At 37.0% G+C, this 27,918-nt stretch overlaps 1 protein-coding gene across 1 annotated transcript in view; it reads left to right on the top strand.

The window, feature by feature from the left end:
- UNC5C (unc-5 netrin receptor C) overlaps positions 1-27,918 on the top strand; it is a 425,753-nt gene that overhangs the window by 331,730 nt on the left and 66,105 nt on the right. Inside the window, exons 5-7 of the mRNA XM_054688141.1 lie at positions 13,109-13,289; positions 16,559-16,726; positions 18,920-19,084. Of these exons, the coding sequence (XP_054544116.1) occupies positions 13,109-13,289; positions 16,559-16,726; positions 18,920-19,084 (514 nt within the window). The remainder of the gene's footprint in view (positions 1-13,108; positions 13,290-16,558; positions 16,727-18,919; positions 19,085-27,918) is intronic.

Raw genomic sequence — 27,918 nt, 5'->3', positions numbered from 1 at the left:
TTGTGTTCTTCACCGCCAACAAAACAAAAGCCACAGTTAAATAAACAGTTTTTAATAGAATACTTACTAAATATATTTGTTACTAGTTTTGACAGTTAAAACAGCAATATTATAGAAGACTAAAAATCTGTTTAATAGGTTTAATTCTATCGCATGTCTGGTTTTGTTCAGACATTCAGTAACACAAATAAGCACCTACTTTGCCAGTCTGGGCCATAGGGATATATCAATGATCAAAAGGTCAAAATCTGGTCACTTTCATCTTGTGGTGGCGACAACTAAGAACTGAAAACATTATAAGTAAATTCTACGTTATATGAGTGAGAAGAAAAATGGAAGAAGGGAGATTAGGGGTGTAGATAGTGGGAGATTTACAATTTCAAAGGCTGATCAGAAGTGACTCATTGAGTAGATAAGATCTGAGTACAGGCTTGAAGGAGGAAAGGGAGCAAATTCTAACTGTGGTGAGGAAAAATTATTCCAGGCAGTGGCTAAGTCTCCAAGGCAGCAGCACCATGAAGTATAAGGACTACAAAGGAGCCAAGATGTAGAAGTCAAGAGAGAAAGGGCAGGAAGGGAAGGGGTGATATCAGAGATGCCAGGGGGCATGGTGACTCTGGGCAATGAAGGTCCTTGTAAGAACTTTTACACCAAGTGAGATAGGAGCCAATGGAAGGTGTGAGAAAAGTACAGCATGTTCTGACTCTGGCTTAAGAATCAGTCTAAGTATTATGTATTGAGAATAGATTGTTGAGGGCCAAAGAGAAAAGCAGAAGAAAAACAGGAATGTGTTGCAATAATTCAGAAGAAAAATGATGGTGACTAGAACTGGCAAGGGAGTAATAGTGAGGGAATGAAATAGGTCAGAGTCAGATTCAGGGCATGCTGCTCTAACACCAAATGGGCAGAGGAGAAGGAAATGTGAGTCAAAACCAAGTCTGAGGTTTTAGTCTTAAGCAGCTGAAGGATGGAGTTGGAGTGACTGAAATAGGGAAGACTGTGGGAGAAGCAGGTCTGGAAGGAGTCAGGAGACATTACTAGACAATCTAACAGTGTTGTAAGAAGGCAGTCACATATATGATTCTGGAATTGAGGGTAGGGTCAGACTGGAAATAATTTAGAAATCGTCTTCATGGGACTGCTTTCACCAACTATTCGAATGTGAAGAGAAAACAGAAAACAAAACAAAACAAACAAACAAAACAAAAAGGGACTCTGTGAATAGAGCAACCAAGAGCAGAACTTAGCCCAAAGATACTATGTGGGATGGGTGAGGTAGGAAAAGTGCCATGTCCAGAGGACGAGGAAGAACCCACCTGTACAATGAATGCACTACTGAATCAGGGTAGGGGTGAAAAGTGAAAGTGATTGGAGATTTTGCAAAGAGCACTTGTGGTGGCATGGTGGTGAACTCCTTCTAGAATCAATTCAACTGAGATGGAGATACAGGAATTAGAGAGAGTGAACATAAACAACCATCCCAATGTGTTCTGCAAGGTAAACAGAAAAATGTGGAAGTGATTAGAGGCAGAAATAAATGGTAGGGTTTTGGTTTTAGTTGTGAAAAATAACTGCATGTCTGTATAGAGATGAAAATGATTCATTGTGGAGGGAAATTTGTTATTGAAGTGAGAGAAGAGAGTTGGGCCTCCCTGGTGACCTAGGGGTTAAGTCTTAGTACTCCCACCGAGGGAGCTAACCCACAGATGGCACAGGAGACCTCTCCAGTATGCCCGCTGCTGCCATCAGCAGTGCATTTCAGTAGGTCTGCCTGTTCTGCTCCCCACTCTGTCTCTGGTGAATCTCATACCCTGAAATTCTGGCCTGCACCCCAATTCTATGCTAAAATAAATAAATAAAGTTTAAAAAGAGAAAGAATAAGAGAAGAGAGTCACTGAAGCTTGCACTTGTAGAGGAGAGAAGGGGTGGGATGTAGAAGAAAATGAGAGGTCACCCTAGTGACACAGAGAACTGGCTCCACAGAGGGTGTACTGCACAGGGTGGGAGGTTTAGAAGGTGTCTCATTTTTGTCATTTTATTCAGTGACATAGAAATGTTGGTCTTCCATTGAAAGTGTTAATGGGGGCAACATAGTATTTAAGGAAAAAGTGTGAAAACACCATCTAGGAGAGTGGAACTGTGAATAGAGATTTAAACATAATATGATTCTGAGCAGAATTAAGGGTCCACTTGAGTTCTGTCATTATGAATTTCAGATAAGCCAACTCAACATGGTTGTGTTCTTCTGCAAGGGTAAGAAGGTGGCACAAGGCGCAGAGGATTATTGGTCGCCTTAGTGCCTTGAGATGTGAAAGGGGTTTGAAACTTAAAGTTGTAATGCAAGAGATTATTGATAGAGTCAGACTCTGAAGTTTACACTAGATAAATAGGTAAGAAGGGACATCAGGGAGATGAGAGAGGAAGCTGTAGGTCCTGGTTAAAGTATGTTGAAACAGGGAATCTAAGAAGCAAGAAAGGTAGAAAATGATGAAAGAGAGGAACATTAAAACTGAGTTATGGGCCTCCCTGTTGGCACAAGTGTTAAATCTCAGTGCTATCACACTATCACCCATCACTGCTGCGAGTTCTGATCCCCAGCCAGGGAGGTAACGCACATGGCCCAATGACCCTCTCCTATTTCGCACACTGCACCCCTCAGCAGTGTATTTCAGTAGATCCACCTCTTCTGCTCCCCAATGTCTGGTGAGTCCTCTCACCCTCACTTCTGGCCTACGCCCTAGTTCTTATATGCAAAGATAAATAAAAATTAAATCTTTAAATAATAAATAAATAAATGAAGATGAGTTTATAGTGAGGATGCAATTAAAGGTAAAGGTAAGAATAAGACCAGTATTATTTCAAACTTTAATGTTGTGACATTGTGATTTATAAGAAATTTATATTTCTCATATATAGCCATACTTGGACTACATTCAAAGTTCCTGGCTGACAGTTTACAAAAGCCTTAGTATTTCCTAAATGTTGAGAATAGTAAAATTGTCTTTTGTTATGTTAATGAAGGTAACTGGAAGTTTGGGGATTATATGGGAACCAGTTACCAAAGAAACCAATTTGACCCCAAAATGAATAATCTGTCAGTACCCCAGACCTCTGGAAAGGCAGGAGGAGCTCTAGGTTGAGTTCAATTGCCAATCACCAATGAGTAAATCAATCTCCTACCTATGTAATGAAGCCTCCATTAAGAAATATGAGGTTCTCAGATAGTGAGAGTTGGGGAGAATGGCATTCCTAAAGAGAGCATGGAAGCTCTGCACCTGTTTTGTTTGTTTGTTTTTGAGATAAAAGTAGTTTACAAAGTAGTTTACAAAATTAGTTTATTTTTGATTTAGAGGCAGATGTTGTTACCATACCACACCCACCAGATAAAACCCTTAGTCCTCCACCATTGTCCACTGAGCTCCTCTCTACTTTGTTCTCTTCTCTTCCCCTCCCCCACTGGAAGCTGTGCAGGTAGATTTCTAGGGTTTGTTATCAATTGGGCTTTATCTGATCCCTTGTATTGTTTCTCTATATTTCACAAATATCAATAATTGACACCTTCCACTAATTGTCTTTCTTATTCTGGATTATTTCACTTTTCATTTAGCATAGTACCCTCCAGTTCCTTCTGTGTTAACACAAATAGCAAGTTGTTTTTTTTTTTTTATAGCTGAGTAGTATTCCATTGTATATTTATATTCTATATTCTTGATCCACTCATCGGTTTGGAGACACTTAGATTGTTACCACAACTTTGCTACTGTAAATAGTGCTACAATGAACATAGGAGTAAATATTTACCTTCAAATTAATGTTTTTTGTGTTCTTCAGGAGTTCTTCAGAAATATAGGAGTGAATTGTTGGGTCATTTGGTATATCCATTTTAAATAGTTTGAGAAACCACCATACTGTTTTCTATAGAAGATGGACCAGTACTTTCCCACCAACAGTATACAAAGGTTCCTTTTTCTCCACATCTTCCCCAACACATTGTTTCTTACCATTTAGAAGTGGGCCATTCTGACATATGTGAGGTGGTATCTTACCTTTCCCTGATGAAAAATGATAGCAATTTTTCTAGTGCTACTTGGCCATCTATGTATCTCATTTGGGGATTGCCTGTTTAGATTATCTGTCCTGTTCATAATTGGGTTATTTGTGTTCTTTTAGTTGAGTTGTATCAGTTTTCTGTAGATCTTGGATATCAACCCCTTGTCAGATGTGTAATGTTCAAATACTTTCTCCCATTCAGTAGGGAGTCTTGTTATGTTAATGATTATTTCTTTACTGGGTAGAAGGCTTTTTAGTCTGTTGTATTTCAAGTAGTTTATATTCTTTTTTAAAAAGATTTTATTTATTTATTTATACAAGCACTGGGTATGGTCAGAAGTGTGGGAGGGTAAGAGGATTCACCAGAGCCAGAGCGGGGAATAGAACAGGCAGACAGACAAAATACACTGCTGAGGGGAACAGCAGGCACAGCAGGAGAGGTCTATGTGCCATGTAAGATCCTTGCTGGTGGCTGGGGATTGAACCAGTGCTGCAGAGGCTGCAGGCAGCTTCGCAGCCCAGTGCTCAACCACTGTGCCACCAGGGGAGGCCCAACAAGCAGTTTATATTCTGTTCTCTTTTGTTTTCCTTGCTGTTGGAGACAAATCTACAAGGAAATCTCCTCAATCTTCATCTTGGATTGCTTTGACCATTTTATGTACTTTATGGTTTTAGGTATTCAAGTATTTTATCCATTTTAAGATAAAATGTGTATACAGTATCAGATAGTGGTCTAGTTTCATTCCTTTGCATGTGGCTGTCCAATTATTTATTGAAAAGGTTTTCCTTTATGTATTTTATTGTTGAGTCCTTTCTCATAGAATGACTGCCCATGTAAGTGTTGATTTACTTCTGGGTTCTTAATTCTAGTCCACTGGTTCGTGTTTTGTTTTTGTCCCAATACCATACCATTTTGATTATTATATTTTTTTGTGTATAGTTTGAAGTCTGAGAGTGTAATACTACAATTCTGCCTCTTTTTTTGTCAGGATTGCTTTGGCTATTTAGTTCTTCTGTGGTTCCATATAAATTTTTTTTAATGTTTGTTTCATATCTTTGTTCGATGTCTATGAAGAGTGCCATTAAAACTTTGATAGGGATTGCATTGAATCTGTATATTGCTTTGGGTGGGATGGCCATTTTGAGATTGTTAACTTTTCCAATCAATGTGCAGGGAATATCTTTACTTTTCTTTGTCTTTTTTTTTATTTCTTTTAACAATATTTTAGTTTTCATTGAATAGATGCTTTGCTACCTTTAGTAAGTTTATTCCTAGGTGTTTAATTTTTTTGCTGCAATTGGAGATTGGGTTGTTGTCTTGATTTCTTCCTTCTTTTAACTCATAGTTTTCACATAAGAAGGTGACTGATTTTTGTGTATTGATTTTGTAACCTGCTGATTTTGTGAACTGATTTATTGTTTCAGTTAGATTTTAGTGGAATCTTTAGGTTTTTATATGTATATTATCATACCATCTGCAAATAATGATAGCTTTTCTCCTTTCACAATTTAGATTTATTTTATATCCTTCTCTTGACAAATTGATCTAGCTAGGACTTCCAATATTATTTTAATTACTAATTCAAGTGGATAGCCATGTCTTGTCTAGTGAAAAGGCTTTTTGTCATTCACCATTGAGAATGATATGAGTTATGAGTTTATTGTATATGACCTTTATTATCCCCAGTTTTTAAAGGGTTTTCCATAAGTGCATGTTGAATTTTATCAAATGTTTGTGATTTGGAATAAATCCCACTTAATCATGGTGTGTGATCCTTATCGTGTGTTGTTAGATTTGGTTTGCTAACATTTTGTTTAGTATTTTTCCATCTATGTTCATCAGAAAAGTTGGACTGTAGTTTTCTTTCTCCTTGCTTGCTCTCTCACTCTATCTCAGTCTCTGGCATCTTTGTGTGGTTTTATTATTTGGGTGATTTTAGTCTTATAAAATATGATTGGAAATATTCCCACTTTCTCAGTTTTTTGAAAGAGTTTTAGAAGAATAGATATTAGTTCACTTTGAAGGTTTGATGAAACTCAGTAGTGAAACTGTCTAGTCCTGGACTTTTATTTTTCAGGAGACTCTTAATGTTTCAATTTCCTTGCTTGTAATTTTTCTGTTAGATTTTCTATTTCTTCCTGAATCAATTATGAATGGTTGTAAGTTATTCAACTTACTATTATTCTAATGTTCACATTAATCTCTTATGATCCTATGGATTTCTGAGATGACTTGTAACTTTATTTTCATTTCTGATTCTATTTATTTGAGTTTTCTCCCAGTTTTTCTTTGTGAGTCTAGCTAGAGGTTTGTCTATTTTGGTTATTTTTTCAAAGAGACAACTTTGTTTCTCTTGTTTTTTTGGACAGTCCTTTCGAGTTGTGTTTCATTTATTTCTGCTCTAATTTTTACTATTTCCTTCCTTTTACTAGAGTTTGGGTTTTTTTATTTATCTGTTTCCTGTTGCTTAGGATGAGAGTTGAAATTATTTGAGCTCTTTCTTTTTCATTGATGTGGCCTATATACTTCCCTCTTAGCACTGCTTTTGCTGTGGCCCATGTATTTAGTAGGTTATGTATTTTTTAATTAATTTATTTATTTATACAAGCACTGGGTACAGGCTGAAGTGTGGGAGGGTGAGAGAATTCACCAGAGCCAGAGTGGGGAGCAAAACAGGTAGAAGGACCGAAAACACTGCTGAGGAGAGCAGCGGGCACAGCAGGAGAGGTCTGTGCGCCATGTGGGGCCCTCGCTGGCAGCTGGGGATCAAACTGGCGCTGCAGAGTCTGCGGACAACTTCACAGTCCAACGCTCAACTGCTGCACCATCAGGGGAGGCCCTTAGTAGATTATATTTTTATTTTCATTTGTCTCAAGGCATTCTTTAATTTCTTCTTTGATTTCCTCATTAACCCTCAAAGTCATTAGTAGGGCCTCCCCAGTGGTGCAGCGGTTGAGCACTGGGTTGCAAAGCTGCCCGCAGCCTCTGCAGCACCGGTTCGATCCCCGGCCACTAGCAAGGGTCCCACATGGCACGCAGACCTCTCCTGTTGCCTGCTGCTCCCCTCGGCAGTGTACTTCGTCAGTCTGCCTGTTCTGCTCTCCACTCTGGCTCTGGTGAATTCTCTCACCCTCCTGTGCTTCTGACTGTACCCAGTGCTTATATAAATAAAATAAATCTTTTAAAAAAAAAGTCATTAGTAGTATGTTGTTCAGTCTCAACTTAGTGTTTTTTTTCTGTTTTCTTTTTGTGGTTTATTTCTAGTTTGATACTGTTATGTTCTAAAAAGATGCTTGGCATAATTTCTATCTCCATTAAATTATTGTTCCTTGTTTTGTGATTCAATATGTGGTCAATTCTGGAGTATGTTCCATGTGCACTTGAGAAGAATGTGTATTCAGCTTATTTATTCAGCTTATTTGGGGTGTAGTGATCTACAAATATCTGTTAAGTCCATGTGATCTAATTATTTTTTAAGACTATTGTATTTTTGTTTGTTTTCTACCTGACTGATAGGTCTATGGTGAAAGTGAAGCACTGAAGTCTTTAGCCACTAATTTGTTGATCCCAATGTCTTTTGTCAGATTTGGTAGTAATTGCCTTATGTATTTTGATGCTCCTTCAGTCAATGAGTATATGTTGATGAGTATTTTGTCTTCCTGATGTATTCTTCCCTTAATCATCAGATAGTATACATCCCTGTCTCTTGTTACATTTTTTAGCTGGAAATATATTTAATATGATATGAGCATACCTGTTTCTGCCTTCCTTTGAGTTCCATTTTCTTGTAGGGATGTTTTCCAGCTCATTACTCTAAGTCTCTGTTTATTTTTGGAGCTGAGCTGTTTCCAGGAGATAGAAAAAAGTTGTATCCCGTTTTTGGTTCAAACAGCCACTCTGTGTCTTTTGATTGGTGAGTTCAAACTGTTTCCATTTAGGGTTATTATTGATATATGAGGTTATTATTGATATATATTGATATATGATATATATTGATATATATATTACTGATATACTTCCATTTTGCCATTAGGTTTCTGAATCTACGTTATTCCCATGTTCATTTTTTTTCTGTGCATGTTCTTCTCTGTTATTTAGATATGATGATTCCTTTCAATATTTCTTGGAGGTCTAGTGTTTGCAAACTCCTTTAATTTTTGTTGTCTTAGATATTAGCATTCATTTTTCCATCATATCAGAGGAGACCCTTGCAGGATAAGGTATTCTTGAATGGGAATTTTAATTCAATTTTTTAATATTTTAATATTTTGATCACATCATTTTATTGTCTCCTTGCCCTAGTGTTTTCTCAGAGAAGTTAGATATAAGCATGATAGGTTAACTGCTTTTCTTTCCTAGCTCTCTCAATAATTTTAATTTGTGTTGAACTCTTGGAAGTTTCACTACTATGTGTCTTGGTGTAGTCTCATTATATTTAGGTATCCAGATGCTCTTTTAGCTTTGTGTACTTGTATATTTATTTTCTTGTATAAGTTTGGGGAGTTTTTGCTATTATTTCTTTACATAAGTTCTCCATTCCCTTCTCTTTTCTTTCCCATTCTTGGATAACCATTAGTATTATAACATTGCCTTTTATCATGGAGTTGGGTAATTCTTAGTGTCTCGTCATTTTTTTTTCCCCTTCACATATCTTTTTTTTTTTTTTTTTTTTCCACTCCAATTCCTTGCACATTGCCATCTTTGGAGTCACTAATTGTCCTCCATTTTAACTATTATGGTTCCACAGCTTTCTCCAGAGTTTTTTAGTTCTGTTGATCTTTTTTTACATCTTGTATCTCCATTATTTTCTTATTTAGAGCCTCAGTTTCTATCTCCTTTCATTAATTTTCTTTATGAGTTTCTTACATTTCTTAATCAACTTTTCTGTGTTTTATTCCATTTCTTTAAATTTCTTTATGATGCCAATTTTGAACTCTATCTAGTAAGAACAAAAAAATCTTCCATGTCTTTGTGGTGGACTTCTAGATATTTGTTCTCTCTATGTGATAAAGTATTTCTTAAGGACTCAGGATGTCATTTGTTATATAGCTCCATCTCCCCATTATGACTTTTTATGTCATTATATATTAGGCTGTCTTATGGGCAAAGAACTTCCACTTTGCCATTATATGATATGTCAGGGAGAACTAATCTATAGCTTCTTTTTCTGAAGGTGGGAACGGGTTGGGGAGGGATCCATCACTAGTGCATGGGGAGGCAGCTCATGCTTGTGGTACCAATGATAGCTCTCCTCTCTGGATCTGAAACCTGCAGTCTATAGGCGGAGTTTTCATTTCACTTTGATGTTTGCAAGTGCAGCTTTGCTCTATTAGTTCTTGTCCTGAGCAGGGCAGGGAGGTGGGGGTGGTGAGAGAGTCATAGCATTCTGAACTTCATATTCTTCACTGGGAGTCCTGTCCACCTACCTCACCCTAACACTTTTGATGTATCACCCCACAGTTTGGTTCACATTAAGCAGCTCTACCCTCCAAACCTTATCATGGGAGTGTGGTTTTGAAACATAGTTTCTGCTCTGGATGTTTTCTCCAAGCTCCTCTGCCACACCACTCACATTTTGTTTTTTAGAGTTGAATTTCCTAAGTCATGCATGGTCAGAATTGGTCTCCAATGTCCAGGAGGTACTCTCCTGTCTTCACCTTATTTCACAAATGCCAGCAGTTCAGTGTCCATCTGGATTACTTTTTTTTTTTTCCCCAGAAATGAAACAGGGAACTTCCTCTGATGTCATCTTCCCCTCTCCCAACTCTGAACCTTTACACCATACATTTCTCTATATATCTCTTCTATGTGGCACTTCCTAAATATAACCTTAGTAAAAAACCAATGTACTGCTGAGTAAACAGACTTCCCAAGTTCTGTGAGCCACTCAAATAAATCAAACCTGAAAAGGGGCATTATAAGAACCATTGATATATAGATAATTAGTCAGAAACACAGGAAACAGGTTGGACTTGCAAATGGCTTCAAAAGTGAAGGTCAGTGTGAGTTTTTAAATTGTGGAATTTGATGCTATCTCTGAGTAGATAGTGTCATAATTGAATATTTGGATACCCTGCTGGTATTTGAGAATTGCATATTGGTGTGAAGAAGCCCTACGTACTCACTTTGGAATTGGGTCCAGGAATCCTAAACAAATGATCCTATAAGTCCCTTGAACTACATGTTATGACATATATTTTCATTTGGAAAGTCTAGGTGAACAAAGCCTGAGCATATGTATTTCTATCAAGGTGACATAGATACTATTGTTCCAGAAATCTCATTTAAAGACAATTGTTAAAAGTGGAATCACAGCCCCTTGGGAAGTTTAAGATTTACTGATCTTAAACCAGTCTTGCTCAGTGAATCAGAGTGTCTCTGTGTTATATTTAGTTTATTTGGGTTGAGTTTAGAATATATATATATATATATATATATATATATATATATATATATATATATTATAGATGTTCTCACATTATTCTACAGTGAAAACAAGATTAAACACCTCTGGCCTAGAATATCAAAGATAAGTGTGAGTGAGTTATATACCCAGATCATGGCAGGAAGTATGGTCATGGAACTGAGGAGCTGAAATTTTGAAAGTGTCATCTTTGCACTTATTAAAATCATCAGAAATCGTGTTGGATAGAGTAACTGTGAGTCTTAGAGCTCTGAGATAACTACAGAAAATGGTATAACTTGATGACTTTATATTCATAAGAAAGATGTTTGGAGAAGATGATCTAGAATAGTGAAAATAGTTTTTAAAGCCATGATTTAGTAGAGAAAAGTTAAGTAAACAATATAAAAACAGGTCAAAATTTTGGAAGATTTAGAAGATGTATTCTAAGGCAGCGTAGAGGGGTTTACAGACTTTGGAGGAAAAGGGAATGCACGGGCCATAATGAGGGTTCTACTGCAAGAGCTAAGCTGTGACTTTCAGTTGGACCTGAGCTTCTGCGAAGATAAAGGTCTCAGACAGGATGCTGTTGTACTGGGAGTACTGGGGCACAAGAAACTGGGTATGGGGTATCTTGCCAGAAGTTAAGAGCATAAGGATCCTATAGTGATTTCCTAGCCTCAGCACCATTTGGTTCTTCAAAGGTGTACAGATGAACCCAGTGTGGGAATCAGATTAAAACCAAGCTTCTGTGGTTAAAACTGGAGATAAGGGAGGAGTATAGTGCCCCTCATAGGCCCAGAGTCCACCCAGTTCTTTGGGATCCTGGATGCTCAGGTCATACTCACTGGCCCACACTAATGAGAGACACTATATATAAATATATGTTAATAATATTTATATTAAAATTTATGTAAATTATTTTTGGAAAAATGAAAATACTACTCTTTCAAAGGAGTAGAATTTGTGGGTCCTTGGGGAAAAAAAAAAAAACATAATGAGCTCAAGAAAAAAAGTAGGAGGACTTCAAGATCACTTTAATGGAACCCAGGACTGCCTTCTTAAAAGGACAGCTTTCTTTAGAAGGGTATAGATAGTATAGGCCAATATTAGATTCAGAAGTTATTAATGTCAGCTTTCAATTTTCATGGAGTAGATTTCTAATAATATAAATTTTTCTACCTCCCCCCAGGTACTTTGAACAAGATCATATTTACCACACTCATAGGAGCAAATTTTGAGAAAATTTAGATCAACTGAGTACTAGTATCTGATCAAATATATCCAAGCTAGCCCTGACTAAATATGTAGTCTATATTTGAAAACAAAATAGATATTTTAAAACTCCACAATTTGAAATGGATTCTGTTCTCTTCCTCACTACCTTTAGTGTAAATACCAAAAGCATTTGACTATTTCAAAATTTTACCTCCTACTAAATAGTTGCTCTTTTCTACATCCTCACACCTTTATTTTAGGACTGTTGGTAGGTGTTGCTTTTCCCTTTAAATTGTGTAGTTTCCTCTAAGGATTAGAAAAACATTATTTTAGAGTCCCTGTGTTAGATATAATTTAGTGCTATACAACATCAAGGCTGCTGGCAGATTTAGAGATTAATTTCCAGGCCTCTTGTGCTGGAGAAACTCTTACGATTTTGAAATTAAGGAAACTATTGGCTTCCCATCACTAAAGGTTACTTGGTTACTTGTATGCATATCCACAATAATGCAGAGGGAAAATTAAAGGGTAATGAATATCAAAATTGTTTTTGTTTTATGGAAACAAAACTGTTTTGCGAGAAAAGAAAGAACAATTTTCAGAACAAGAAGTAGCTATTTCTTTGTAAGGACTGATATATTTCCCTCCTTTTGATCTGTACCAAAAAAATCACCACTGCTAAATTGATATTATTTGCATTGGAAAAAAACAGTTGAATAATTTTGAATGGCTATTTCTTAGGTTAAATTTCCTAGAAGCAAATCAAGAACCAAAAATTTGATGCTAGTGATATACAAAAGGAGTGATTTGAGCATGATTTATATATTATTTCTATTGTATTGAGAGTTGTTAGAAAACCTCTCATTTTTCCATGTATTTTAGTTTAGCTATATCACCAATATGTGTTTGCTACATTTTAAAGTAAGCACATTTCAGGGAAATTTAATCCATATGTTTAAGCAAGGCTACATCAGTCATCCAAATGTTTTATTAAAGCTATATGATCGCTAAGATGCCATTTGAGCTTTTTAAATAGTCCTGTATTCTTTATTGTAAAGCATCAGGTAAGTTGCCAAGAGTAAACAAATCAAATAGCAAAAGGTTTGAATTCAGTTTGAAATGCTTAACCTATTATTTTTGATTGGGTTCTGAACTTGGCAGTGCACATTCCCTGCTCCTGCCTGCAGGGCAAAGTAAAAACAATTTGAACACTGTATTTCCCAATTGGTTCATTGACATTTGAGAATAATATAGTACAGACAGAATCAGTATGTTTGGCAGGTGAGTGATACTTAACCTGACCTCAGAAAGTTCTTTCCTCCCTGTTTACAGAAGTTCATAGGAAAATGTTATCCCTGTTACAAAACACAAGTTAGAACAACTGGCTAGCAAGGGAGCCATACTGGGGATTTATCTATTTCTCTTGTGCATCTTAGGTGGAATGGTTGAAAAATGAAGACATAATTGATCCTGTTGAAGATCGGAATTTCTATATTACCATTGATCACAACCTCATCATAAAACAGGCCCGCCTCTCTGACACAGCAAACTACACTTGTGTGGCCAAAAACATTGTTGCCAAGAGGAAAAGCACAACTGCAACTGTTATAGTCTATGGTGAGTGAGCTTTGGCATCTGAAGTTAGTTCATGTCAACTGTAGTTTCTCACTTTCATTTTAAAAAGTCTTTTCAAAACCCCTGTTTGTTCTCCTCCAGCTTCTCATGTGTCTAGTGAGATTTAGCTGTTTTCCTGATACAAAAAAGACTAGCTTTGGCAGTTCCTAGACTTTTATCAGTGAGCTTATATGAAAGTGAAGGAAATCTACTGCTATGCACATCAGATATCCCTGCTTTCCAAGTCCTCCCCTCGCATCACCCCTCAGCATCTAGACCTAAAGCCAAGAGATCATTGGTAAATGAAGGTATTTAAATCAGCCTGTTGCTATTTCTTTGGGTTTTGACTCAGTTCAATGACTACAGAGACTTAAGAAAACTGGAACTGCCCTGTTACTCAAATACATCAGGAAACTTTAACGCCTGGACTTGCTTTACATACTCCATCAGGGGCACTCAAAGTGAAAGCACCTTCTCATCCCAAGTGGCTCTAATCCTAACCTTGTGCCAAGGCTCAGCATTGTGACGTCTACAAAACATTTCCTCCCACCTCTGGCTCTTTCTAACCCATCTCCTCTCTCAGCTATTATTTCTCTAAAACTACTCAACAATTTTCCACCCTATTTTGCTCTAGCACATGATGACTTTCCCTTCCTGCAAAATGACTAGTTTTCTAGTCATTTCACTAATAGTTCATCTCCACAGCTAAGCTTTCAGCTCTATTGTAGATGGACTGACTGGATATATATAATTCTCAAAGTGTTCAACAGTATTCTGCTGGGTACACCAGATATTCTTAATTTATTTTTGATTTATTGTCTCAAAGGAAACTGAACAACCCTGGAAAGTATTTTGAGGTAATACTACCTCCTGAATGATAAGACCACCATTCAGAGTTTAAAGAAGTTTCCCACGGCTGCTTCAGTGTTAATGACACTCCAGAGCCCTGAGTGTTAGGGTGACTGTGAAGGAGGGACAGCCATGGACAGATGTCCAGTGCATAGTACTATCTACCATTTGGACAGTTGTATCCTCACGTTGCAGGGAGTTATGACAACAGAAACCACTGTGATGTTACAAAGGCTTAATATATTGATGCATTAAAACTGTCATTTTCTTGATAGAACAGATGCATGCTACTTTTTTTAAAATTGTCTGAATACACTGAGGTTTAATTTCCTAGTCAAGATAATGGCTATGTTGAATTGTAAGCACTGCCTTTAGGTCACAATAAAATGTTTCTTACTTATATTTTATAAACTGTCTGAATGACTTGATTAACAGCTTTGGCAATTCAAAGGAGAAATGGGGCATAATCATAGCATGTACTACCATAAATAACTAGTGAAGGCACACTCTATATAGATGCATTGTATAGACATTCAATATACATGCAAATCTCTTTTCCTATGTATACTATTCTTTCAACATCCATAAATACTTGTGGAACACTGTAGAAAGGATCAAAAATGAGTAATTTAAGCATTTGGAGTTCAAAAAACAGGAATAGCTTAGCGGTTCTGTGTTCTAAGATTGGGTCTACTGCTAAATGAACTTGGTCACTTAGCCATAATAGGAGGAATCCTTATATTCTTCATGAAATGAGGAAATAAGCTGAGGATCTTCAAAGGCTTTTCTGTCTTGGAAAGTTTATAATTATTCATTTCTCATTCAAATCCCAACAGAGTAGTACATGTATACTATAAACCTAGTATCAACTTGCCAGTGTGCTAATAAGCAATTTAGGCTGACACGTCCATGACTTTTGGAGTTTTGTAAAATTGAGTAGGTTAAGTGCTTTTTTTTTTTTTTTTTTTTTTTTTGCTGTTTACAGAGTTCTACGTGCAATTCTACCCATACGCCATTTGCTTGTCCTTTCAATGGTCTCATAAAATAAGTTCACCCAGCTCATACATCTAACCAGTTTTTTGTTTGAGTATGTTGTATACATTTATTTTTGTTAATATCACTTTTATATTGCAAGTATGTATGCATCATAGGAAATTTAGGAAATGCAGAAAAGGACAAAGAAGAAAATACCTATAATTCTGTCATACTGTCATCCAGAGATAGCTTTTAAAAAGATTTTTGTGTATACTACTGGTACTTTCTATGCATACCTAAGATTTTAAAATAAAGGCTATACATTTTTTTACTTAAAACATAATGTTGACATATTCATGTATTATTAAATAGATGTCTATGATATCACTTTTAATGACTGACTAAAAGTCAATCACACAAACACATAAGGCTTACCCTATTCCTATGTCAAAATTACAGTTTTTTCAAATGTTTACATAAAAAAGTCTGCTGGCGAAAAATTCTTTCCTGTGTCTGTATGTATAAAACATTTGTTACATAGTTTTCTTAGAAGAGGAAATTTGCACAAATGATGTGCATGTATAAGGCTTGTGTGTCTGAATGAGTGACACATAAACTGGTTGTGCTATATTTAAACTAACTTTTTAACTGTCAAATAATTTTATTAGAAACTAATTAATAATTTCACAGACTTTATTAAAGTATGAAATATCAGAGTATTTTCTAGAGCGATATCTTCAGCAGTGAAAAGAGGAAATAGTTTTTGGGAGTAGAATTTATAATCACATCTCTATTGACAGCTCCATCAAACACCATACATAATTAGCTTTATATACAAGATGGGTGCCCATTTCAATTACATCCACTAATTAGCAATCCAAATAACTACTCAATTAGCTTAAAACCCAGAAAGATAAGACTTTGATAACCAAATTCACTGGTTAGTTAATGAAAACAACTGAAAATTATTTAAAAAGTTGTAAAGTTTATATATGCTAAAGAAAAATCATCACTTGTTATCAAGAAAAGACAAAAAGATTTTATTTAGTTCCACACTTGAGACCCATTTGCATTCTTGGCATAAGGATGGATGTAAACATTTATTACTTGGGACAAGCTGTCAAACGTAATTTTTGGAGGTTTACTAGGTAAGAGGATGTGTTTTTTTAAGAGTACTAACCAATGGGAAAACACAATCATATTTACTTTTCTGAGTAGGTGAGTAAATTTTGGTAAATTGTTTTATTTATCTTTGAACTGCGATTCTACAGCTCTGCAATAAAACATTGAATGAGATTATGTCCATGATCTCTCCTAGTTTTGAAATTTTATATATATTTTTAATGGTCATTTGGGAGAGTAGATTTTGTTAAGTGCTAGGTTTTGTTTGTGTGCCAGTGTGTGCACGCACGCGTTTAACCCACATTTCATTACTTATCTTCTTCCAGTAAACGGAGGCTGGTCCACCTGGACAGAGTGGTCTGTGTGCAATAGCCGCTGTGGACGAGGGTATCAGAAACGCACAAGGACCTGCACCAACCCAGCACCACTCAATGGAGGGGCCTTCTGTGAAGGGCAGAGTGTGCAGAAAATAGGCTGTACCACGCTGTGCCCTGGTAAATAAACCACGGTTCTAATCCCCAATGCTCCTTCCCATCCTAGAAATATGTTTTAGGGGCTATGTACAAAGCCTTATTCTTGACCTGAATGTGTGCTAAACATTTAAATCTATCATACAATTTAATGTTTTCATTCCTCCAAAATCAAGTATTTTTCCTCAAAAGAGTTACTTGATTTTGTTACTGAACATGCAAAATAGTATTAAACAGGAGATTAGACACTTATGAATATAATCCCTCTCCATTACTCAACAGAACTGCCGATAGGTTCTATAATTCAAGGGATTTGAGGTGTATTGAAAACCACACATTTTAAGAATACGGCCCTTCAGAAAGCTGTGGAAATTTTAATTGGAAATGAAATTAAAATTATATTTTAGACTGAGATATTTTATATTTCATGTCAGTTTCTGAGCGAGGGCAAATAAATATTTGAGATGAATTAAACAGGAGGCAAAGCTTTGTGACACATTGGCTAAGATTTTGAAAATACTGTGTATTCAGCTCTTTATTATCTGAACTTGTTGGTCACCTATTCTGTGAATTATTTTCTGTGGTGACTATGGCATTATAGCCTCTCTGCCTCTGAGCAGCTTTCTGTGTTTATTTCATATTTTTACCAACTACTGCCCTTTGGTAAATTGATGTCAGTATTTTCCAAGACCAAAATGGCTATTGAAAAGTTAAGCTAAAATTATTTTGAAATCCAAAAATTTAGTGTACTCAATTGGGTTAGCCATTATATTATGAATTTCATTATTTAGAAATACAGTCTCTGCACTTCCCTTTATTTTGCACAGATTTTACCTGTTCATCATTTAATAGAATATTTATCAGAGCTGGGTTGATAAAATGAACTGGAGAGAAATATATAACCCATGGTTTTATATACCCAAGTGTTGATTTATAAATACCAAAACAATGTCGACACAGAATCTGTTGACAACTATTTATTTTTGGAACACATTTTAACACTTAGCTAGACTTAACATTTTAGTATTTTGTCTTATACTCTCCTTTATTTTATCTAGGTATTGATGGCCACAATTATAAATGCATTGAGCATTTTGACTTGAAATTGAAATGTATGTGTGCATATGCACACATGATTTGGAATAGGTTAGGTCAAAGAAAATGTCTCTTTTCCAAAGTGCTGGAAGTTGCTTATATTACCAACTTTGTGTGGTTGAAATATTAATGTTCTCATCATATTTTCATGTAGGCATGTTTACTTGCACAATAATTTTAATATGAAACCATATAGATTTAAAATCCTTTAAATTAATATATAGTTTCTATCACTATGCATCTGTAAGTTATTATGAGATCTGGAAGATCTATAAGATACTATGAGAGAGAGAGAGAGAGAGAGAGAGAGAGAGAGAGAGAGAGAGAGGTGATCGGTAGATGGGTAAGTGGACAGACAGATTTACTTCTCCCCACTATGCCAACTTTGTTCTCAACCTGCACAGAGGTTTGCTTGCACTGCTCATAATATCTTGTGCACGAAGCATCTTGGATACAAAAAGAGGTCCCCTAATTTTCAGTATGAAAGCCATAATAGAAAAAAGGCAAACGCCATTCGTATTTCACTTTGTTAAAATTAGATTCATACTATTTAAGTATGTATTGTTTGTTTTCTTTATGGTTTGTTTGTTTAGGATTTGCCTCACTTATCTTTTAAATGTATTTTAATTATGTATATCCTAATCAGACAATGCCACCATAATGCACCCACTACCCAGTCACCCATAGCCCACCACCCTAGTTTATCATGCTTCCTTCCCTCTCTATACTTTAATATACTTGCTGGTTATCCTTCATCTTGGTCAGCCAGGAAGCAGGCACATATCTAGTAGGGAAATTCACAGAATCTGATGATGCTAGTTTATCATGCTTCCTTCCCTCTCTATACTTTAATATACTTGCTGGTTATCCTTCATCTTGGTCAGCCAGGAAGCAGGCACATATCTAGTAGGGAAATTCACAGAATCTGATGATGCATAGAGAATATGCTTCCCAGCCATGTGAAATGACTGCAGAACTCCTCAGCGAGGTCTTTTCTGAAGTTTTTTGTTGTGCTTTATTTATTTTCAAACCCCATTCCTGTCTGTCCTCAGGCAGCTGCTACTCTCTCTGACCTGATGCTGTTTTTCTGTTTGTTTGTTTGTTTGTTTTTTCCCATGACAGTGGATGGCAGATGGACCTCATGGAGCAAGTGGTCTACCTGTGGGACTGAGTGCACACACTGGCGCAGGAGGGAGTGCACTGCCCCAGCTCCTAAGAACGGAGGCAAAGACTGTGATGGCCTCGTCCTGCAGTCCAAGAACTGCACAGATGGCCTCTGCATGCAGAGTAAGTCCATTTTGAGAAAACAACAGGCAGTGGGGAGACCTAAAATCTAACCATTTGGGTTTCTTTGAAGGAACTACTAGAAATTAAGAATTCTTTGAGCAATAAAAATTGCAATGATATAACAGTATACAAGGTGTCTCTCAAAATTGAAAAAAGTTAACCGCTTAGGAAGAGAATAATAATAACCATGTCCAGCTAACAAATGACACACACAGTATTGGTGTCCCATGAGCAGAGAGGGATTTAGATGTTTACAAGGAGGGACCGTTTTTCTTTCCAGAATGGGAACCACAGAATAGTTCTAATGGAGTGCACAGTAGGGCATTCTAAACTCATACAGTCAACATGACTTTCAAAAAGAAAGCTGTTATTCCTAATTCATGGTCATTACTGAGCCAATGTTTATGTAAAGTTAAACATTATCAGAACAGGAAATGTTTCTACAGATAGATTTATCATTTACAATAAGCGTTTATTAGGGACATCTTCACCACCCTTTGAAAATACTGGCTTTACGTTAGAAATTATAGTATTTATTTAGTATAAATAATATTATAAAACATAAAATTTTAAATAGGTGTAGATTGGCCAAGTAATAGAATAAGTGCTAGAAGCTAAATGTTCCCCATTTTTCATAAGTTTGCACTTTAGATTTTCTTTATGACATGCTACTTTGGTTTCCATACTTGTGAACTTTAACCTCTTTTTTGATAAACACTTAAGATGTACAATATTTAGCATCTCTTTAATGACCATGAATTAAGGCACTATAAATTATTATGAAATCACATCTGTATGGATAAATGGATCAAATAACATACTGTCTTTGAGTCTGAACTAATGGGACTACATGTTGACATTGTTTATAATACATTGCAAATTGTTTGTGGAATAGAAACAAGCAAATATTCTTGTGTACAAGTGTTTATATTTGCTATTTAAATTTTTAAAATTTTATTTTCACCACATTTATGAAATTCTGCTTTACCTTCCAGAATCTAGATACACGGGGAGCTTTAAAAAGAAACCTTACTTAGGGGCCTCCATGGTGGCGCAGCGGGTTGAGCATGGCACTGTGAAGCTGTCCACAGCCTCTGCAGCATGGGTTCAATCCCAGCCAGCTGCGAGAATCCCACATGGCGCGGCAGACCTCTCCTGTCTTGCCCGCTGCTACCCTCAGCAGTGTATTTCAGTCAGTCTGCCTGTTCTGTTTCCTGCTCTGTCTCTGGTGAATCCTCTCACCCTCCCACACATCTGGCCTATATCCCAGTTCTTGTATAACAAATAAATAAATCTTAAAAAAAAAAAAAAAAAAACCTTGTATACACATAGGCTGGTCTGAATGCAGCGGTGTTTTCAATTAATTGATCACAGTCAGTTACAGATTTCTTGGGGCCTCCCTGGTGATGCAAGGAGTTAAGCACCACACTATGAAGCGATCTGCAGCCTCTGCAGTACAACTTCGACCCCTGGCCCACCAGTGGGCAACCCACATGGCACAGTAGACCTCTCCTGGCTCGCCCACTGCTCCCCTTAGCAGTGTATTTCAGTCACTCTGCCTGTTCTGCTCCCCACCCTGTCTCTGGTGAATTCTTTCACCCCCTAGATCTCTGGCCTATACCCCAGCTCTTGTGTGCATAAATAAATAAATCTTTAAAAAAAAGAAACCTTACTTAAATACATAAAAATAGTTATGTTACTGGCAAATAAAAACCCAGTTGATCTTTAGGCAATGCCATTCTTTGAGAACTGACTGTTTCTGTGGATAAAGCATAGCTTCTATTTACAAAATGATTTAGGAACAGCTACTGTGCATTTCATTAAGGTTATACCAAAAATGCAAGAATGACAATACACCTGTTTACTAACTATGTGTCCAAAGATACAAGAAACAGCATTTGTTCCTATAGGTGTAAGTTTGAGTCAAAGATTAAAATTAAAATCTTCCATACATGAATAATTCTTTTTGACATTGAACACTTGAATGTATGGTTGAAAATAACAATATATACAAAGGCTTATTCTTTCCTTTCTTCCCTCTCTCAGTATTATATTTCTCCTTTGGGTGACTTATACCTACTGCTTCTGTTGTGAATATTTAAAAATTCCAAAGGTAATCTATTTAATAAAGAACATAGTGCTGTGAGATGGAACACTGGCCTTTTATTATTACACAAAGTGACACCTGAACTATGACGTTTTTCAAATACAAACATGAAATATTCAAATTGAGACTGAGAGGACAGAGGATCTCTTACTTCCTATACCAGTAATAAAAATTTTGCTTATTTTTTAGTTTACCAATATTAATAGTAAATTATTGTGTGGGAGAGGGCGAGGCTGCAAGAGGGGTGTTTTGATGTTTGTTTTATTTATTTTTTTATCCCAGTCTCTTGTTAATTCTTGAAGCATTTGGGCATTTGGATTAAATTCAGCCAGTTCAAAAGCTATTTATTTCTACAATTCTGATTTGCTATTTAATAGTTCCTACTAAGTCAATAAACTCTTTCATCTGCTCTCCTTTATCCACTCTAGTCCAACAGATAATTATAGTCTGCACTGCTATTGATTTCCTCAATGATGAAAACCAGAGATATTGCTACTCTGTGTAATCATACCTTTTTATAGTGAAAGTTATATTTTCTGCTTACCGGTAAGCTGGTGTTTCTGCCATAGCATTGCTCCAAAAGTCTTGGAAAGAAATATTACTCCTAGATCTTATTTATAAAACAAGTCTTTCTAGTGGTGTAACCACAAAGCTTGCAAGAGAGGCAAGGTCTGCATTAAGGAAAAAAAAAATGGGAGTAGAAGACAGAAAATTACAATTGACAATTAATGACTATCACTTGATATTTATTTTCTGTAGGAGAATTAGTGCCTTTAATGTATTTATAAATAATCCTTGTTCAACATCACAATATTATCCCAAAATACAACTAGCCTCCTTACCATTAAATCAGGTATTCAATACAACCTTTGAATTTGCCCACAATTTGTAAATAAATGATTCAAATATAAATATAGAAAAACTGCTAGAGAAAAGAGATCCATTCACAATGTCACTAGACTATAGAGTACCCAAGAAAACAAAGTATATTTTAAAAACCAAACTGTTACTGAAGAACAATACAATGTGAAATATATAGCAAATATTACTGTCATGTTTATTAATTTATTCTAAAAGATCATATTAAGATGCATTTCTTCCTTAATCTCCTCCCTCAATACAAGCACTATTGACTCAAATTATGTAGAAATATTGAATAAAATATTAAAATATAAAAGACATGCACATACACGTGGTGTGTGTGTGTGTGTGTATTGGGAGTCAAGTTCAAAAGACATAGCAATCCTCAAGTGTCAGATATGAACTAGAAAGTCAAATCTGGAGAGTTAATTATGAGTGAACAGCAGAATAACCAAGAGGTGCATTGGATGTAGATGCAGGTGCTAGAGACTGAGAGTTAAGATTTCCATTTTGTCACAAAGGCAAAACACCTGAGGCCAAGAGTTGACAGCAAGAACCCTGAAAACACTGGGTCTCATAAACAGCTGCCTCATGGTGAAAAACAACTAGAAAACTTACCCACTATCCCAGGCAAGGCACAGGATTTAATTCATGTAAATAAATGCAAAATAAAGTCTTCACTTAAGTAACATCTCTAATAAAACCAGAATTCTACACCCAACTCTGGTGTGGGGACTATAATAGTAGAAGCAGCAAAAACACAAAGAAATAATTTACATATTGGTATAACTTCTAGGGTGCCAGCAACAGCAAGCTCCTCATTTTGTTTTGTTTTTTTTTCTTTTACTTTTCTTTTATTTCTATATATACTTTGGTACTATTTCTTTTTTATTTTATATATATTTTTACATCATTCTTCATTTTTGTACAATGTATGCTTTCTCATCTCAGTTTTAGTCCCCATGAAGTTCCCACCACCAATTCACCCATTTAGCAAGCCTCTCTTTAAAGTTCATTCCACAACTTAAGTGCATTTGTCTTTGCTAAAATTTCTAGTTCCTAAAATGAACTTACAACACTTTAATATTACCCAACAAAACAGTCTGTTGTAAGGGAGAGTGGAAGACATAATATCAGGTAAGTTGGCATTCTCAAAGCATGAACTATGGAGACATCCTTAGATATAATTATGGAGAATGACTAAAAAGTAAGTAGAACTTACAATATTATTCAATCTTTACTTTAAAATGTCCATTTAATGATTTTTGAGGATCTAATTGGGACATTGTTAATTTAACTGTCATTTTGCTTAAGAGCACACATTGGAGATTATTGTTTTTCAGAGTTCAAAATTACACTTTTGTTTTCCAGAGACTTTATATTCAATAGATTATAGAATATGTAATTTCTATTGAGCAATCAGAAGTTTTCTAAATTATTTACCAGATTATTAGTTTGTGTGATACATGTTGGAAGACCAGATATTTTAAATGGCCATTGACATTTTGAATCAAAAGTCTAGAAGATTATTTGCAAAATAAATATTTCAAAAGTATAATAATACTAGATGGTAAACGTGCAGTAAAGTGACATCTCTTATGCTTTGTTAATGGGGATATAAATTTTTGCAATTGTTTGGGGAAGCTATTTGACAATGTGAGTACAAAGCTTTAAAGTTGCTCATATCAGGGGGGCGGAGCAACATGGCGGCGAGGAGACGCTGCGAGTAAGATCTCCCATTAAAAAAAGTTAATAGGGAGGAAAAGCGGCAGGTCCCAGTGAGAAGTGAGACACGGAAGATAAACGGGTGACGCCAGCGAACTGCCCGAAGAAGAAAGTGGCCATAAAAGAGGACTAGAAGGGAGGGAAGCGCAGAACCCTGCTCCCCTCCCCCGCCCACAGAGGCGGCACTCTCCCACCGGCAGAGGGGAGGAAACAACAAACCAAAACGGCCAACAAGAACAAAGGACGCAGCAAGCGGGACCCTGAGTGGAAAGGAACTATTGCAGCCACCACACCCCGTGAACGGGAGCTGAGGCGAACCCTGCAGGATCCGCCGCGGCGGTGAGCGAACGGCTCCGGGCGCCATTAGAGAAGAACAAAGACCCCGGGAGACGCGCACACTGCCTGGGCTGCCGGTAAGCTGGCGCAGAAATGCGGCGCGCTCGGGGAGCTTGAAAAGCAAGTGCAGACCTGGATCGCGGCTGCCCAGGTCCCCGCGCCTGCGACCTAGGCTTGCGGGGAGATGACCTAGGCTTGCGGGGAGACTCACGGAGGTCCTCACTGAGGTGAAGGTCCCTCCCTGAGTGAGCAGGAACCAGGCGAAAGGCATGGGAGCTGTGCAAAAGGCGCCATTCCTGCGCCACTGAACTGGGCTACAGCCCGCGTCCTGGAACTGAGGGCTTTGAACTGAGACCCGGGGCACGAAAATTCGGGGCGTGGGTTCTCCACGACGGTGGGGCACAAGGCAGACACAGCACCCCAAAGCTGTTGAGGTGTACCCTACCATTCCCACTCTGTTCTCTGTCCCACGGGGTGGGGGGAGGCGAAAAACAGCCCCCCAAGGACAATAGGAGAGATCTCTGGCGCCACCTAGCGACCAGGAAAAAAAAAAGTCACTAACACCCTATAAAACAGGACATTTCTTAAGACTGCTTGAAAAGGGCAGAAGGTTTCTGGAGGACCCAGTGGCCAGCCGGGAAGTTATTCCACGCCAGGCCCCTTCCGACCAGCAGTCTGAGCCCACAGAGGGAGCAGACACCCACGTCTGGGGCAGACCGGGGGCGCAGAAGAGTGTGCCTGAAACCGGAGGCGCAGGGACTGCATCCCGCTTCGCCATTTGAGAACAGGGACATTTCTTCAGTAAAAACTGCCTAAAACCAGCAGAAAGCTCCCCCAGAAGACAGAGATGGCTCCTGGAAGAGCCAGAGGGGAGCGGAGAAGTTCACCCAAGATGTCAGTCAGTCCGAGCAACACAGTGTCCCAACGCATACGACAAATTAGAAAACAGACAGTAGGGAGTAGAAGAACACACGCAACCTAACAACTCCTCAGGAAAGAAGCACACCACAAAAAGAAAACCACTCCCCAGATTGCAACGACAGCAACTTGGAAGAACTTCTGAGCCTTCCAGAAAGAGAATTTAAAATTGCCATGATTAAAAAAGTGATAGATCAGAAGAAGGAAATTGAGTCCCTAAAGAGGGAAGTAAGAGAAATGCAGGAGATCAAAGAATTAATGGAGGAACTAAAGAACTCTGGGAAAAGCAATGAAAGCAGAATAGATGAAATGGAAGAACGAATAAGTAATCTTGAAGATACAGAAATAAAAAGAACCAAAACAGAAAAGGAAAGAGAAGTACGAAGGAAAAAGAATGAAGAAAGACTTCGGGAACTATCTGACTCCATGAGGAAAGGAAATATAAGAGTTATAGTAATTCCAGAAGGAGAGGAGAGAGATGTAGGAACAGAGAAAATATTCATGGATATAATTGAAGAGAACTTCCCAAATGAGAAGAAGGAGCTGAAAATTGATATACAAGAAGCAAGAAGAACACCAAACTTCCACGACGAAAGGAAAAACACAGCAAGACACATAATAGTAAAGCTCCCAAGAATCCAGGACAAGGAAAAAATAATGAAGCTGACAAGAGGGAAGAAACAGATAACATTCAAAGGAAAACCAATCAGGCTGACATCAGACTTCTCTGAAGAAACACTACGGGCAAGGAGAGAGTGGAGGGACATAGTCAACAGACTCCAAGAAAACAGATGCCAACCAAGAATACTCTATCCCGCAAAGCTCTCTTTCCTCCATGAAGAAAGAATATGGACCTTCCCAGACAAAGAGAAACTCCGGAATTTCATTGCGACTAAACCCCACTCCAAAAATACTACAAGGAATCCTAAAGCCAGAACCTCAGAGGGAAATAACAACGAAAGAAGACCAAAAAAAAAAAAAAGTTATTAAAAGAATAAATAAATAAAATCAAGGAAAGACAAACATATGGCAAATACAGATGCTAACATATCAATATTAACTCTAAATGTAAATGGACTAAACTCTTCAATAAAAAGACACAGAGTTGCAGCCTGGATTAAGAAACAAAACCCAACCTTTTGCTGTCTCCAGGAAACACATTTAGCTACAAAAGATAAAAATAGGCTCAAAGTCAAAGGATGGAAAACATCCTACAAGCAAATGGGCCAAAAAAGAAAGCAGGAACAGCTATACTTATATCAGATAAAACAGACTTCAAACTCAAAAAAATAAAAAGAGACCCCAATGGTCACTACATTATGATTAAGGGGACAATACTTCAAGAAGAAATAACACTCATTAACATATACTCACCAAACGAAAGAGCACCAAAATATATCAGACAACTGTTGTCCTCTCTGAAAACAGACATCAGAGAAAACACATATGTAGTGGGAGACTTCAACACCCACTATCAACAATGGATAGATCAACAAGACAAAAAATAAGTAAAGAAACTAAAGCTCTAAATAAGGACCTAGAGCATTTGGGCTTAACAGACATCTATAGAACACTAAACCCAAAAAAAACGGAGTACACATTTTTCTCAAGCACACACGGATCATTCTCCAGGATCGATCACATACTGGGGCACAAGACAAACATCAACAGATACACCAAGATTGAAATCATACCAACCATCTTTTCTGACCACGAAGGCATCAAACTAGAAATAATCATAAAAGAAGAAGGACTATCCTACCTCATGGAGATTAAAAGCCACACTACTGGAAGACCACTGGACTAACGAGGAGATCAAAGAAGAAATTAAAAAATTCTTTGATTGAATGACAAGGAGGACACCAATATCCTAAATGTATGGGATGCAGCAAAAGCAGTAATAAGAGGAATATATAGCAATAGAAGCTCACATCAAAAACAAGAAAGAACTCAAAGAAACACCTAATCTCGAAGCTCAAAGATCTAGAAAAAGAACAACAAAAAACCCCAGAACCAGTAGAAAGAAATAAAAAACCAAAGCAGATAATGAAATTGAAACTAAAAAAACAATCCAAAAGATCAATGAAACCAAGAGCTGGTTCTTTGAAAAAATAAATAAAATAGACAAACCCCTAGCCAGGCTCACAAAGGAAAAAAGGGAGAAAGCACAAATACACAGAATCATAAATGAAAGAGGAGAAATCACAATGGACACAGCAGAAATCAAAAGAATAATCAGTAACTACTATGAACAGTTATTGGAAACAAGTTCAACAATCTAGAGGAGATGGACAAATTCCTACAACTCTACAATCCACCCAAAGCTAGATAAAGAAGAAAAGAACACCTAAACAGACCAATTACAAGCAGCGAAATTGAAATGGTAATTAAAACCTCCCAAAAACAAAAGCCCAGGACCTGATGGATTTACAAATGAATTCTACCAAACATTCAGAGACGAATAGTGCCTATCCTTCACAAACTCTTCCCAAATTGAGAAGGAAGGAAATACCAAACACGTTCTATGAAGCCAATATTACACTAATACCAAAACTGAATAAGGACAACACAAAAAAGGAAAACTATAGGCCAATCTCCCTAATGAACACTGATGCAAAAATCCTCAATAAAATTTTAGCTATCAGAATCCAACAATGTATCCATAAGATAATTCACCACGACCAAGTTGGATTCATTCCAGGGCACAAGGATGGTTTAACATCCGAAAATCAATCAACGTTACCAACACATCAACAAAAAGAATTAAAAACCATATGATAATATCAATAGATGCTGAGAAAGCTTTCGACAAAGTGACACCCATTCATGATAAAAGCCCTTGAAATTCTTGGGATACAAGGAACATACCTCAACATCATAAGGGCCA

The sequence above is a fragment of the Talpa occidentalis genome, unplaced genomic scaffold, assembly GCF_014898055.3.
Source record: "Talpa occidentalis isolate TD23 unplaced genomic scaffold, MPIMG_talOcc4v2.1 talOcc4.6, whole genome shotgun sequence".
Lineage (NCBI taxonomy): Eukaryota > Metazoa > Chordata > Mammalia > Eulipotyphla > Talpidae > Talpa > Talpa occidentalis.
Note: the sequence above shows the minus strand (reverse complement) of the source record. Positions and strands in the feature narration are given on the sequence as shown.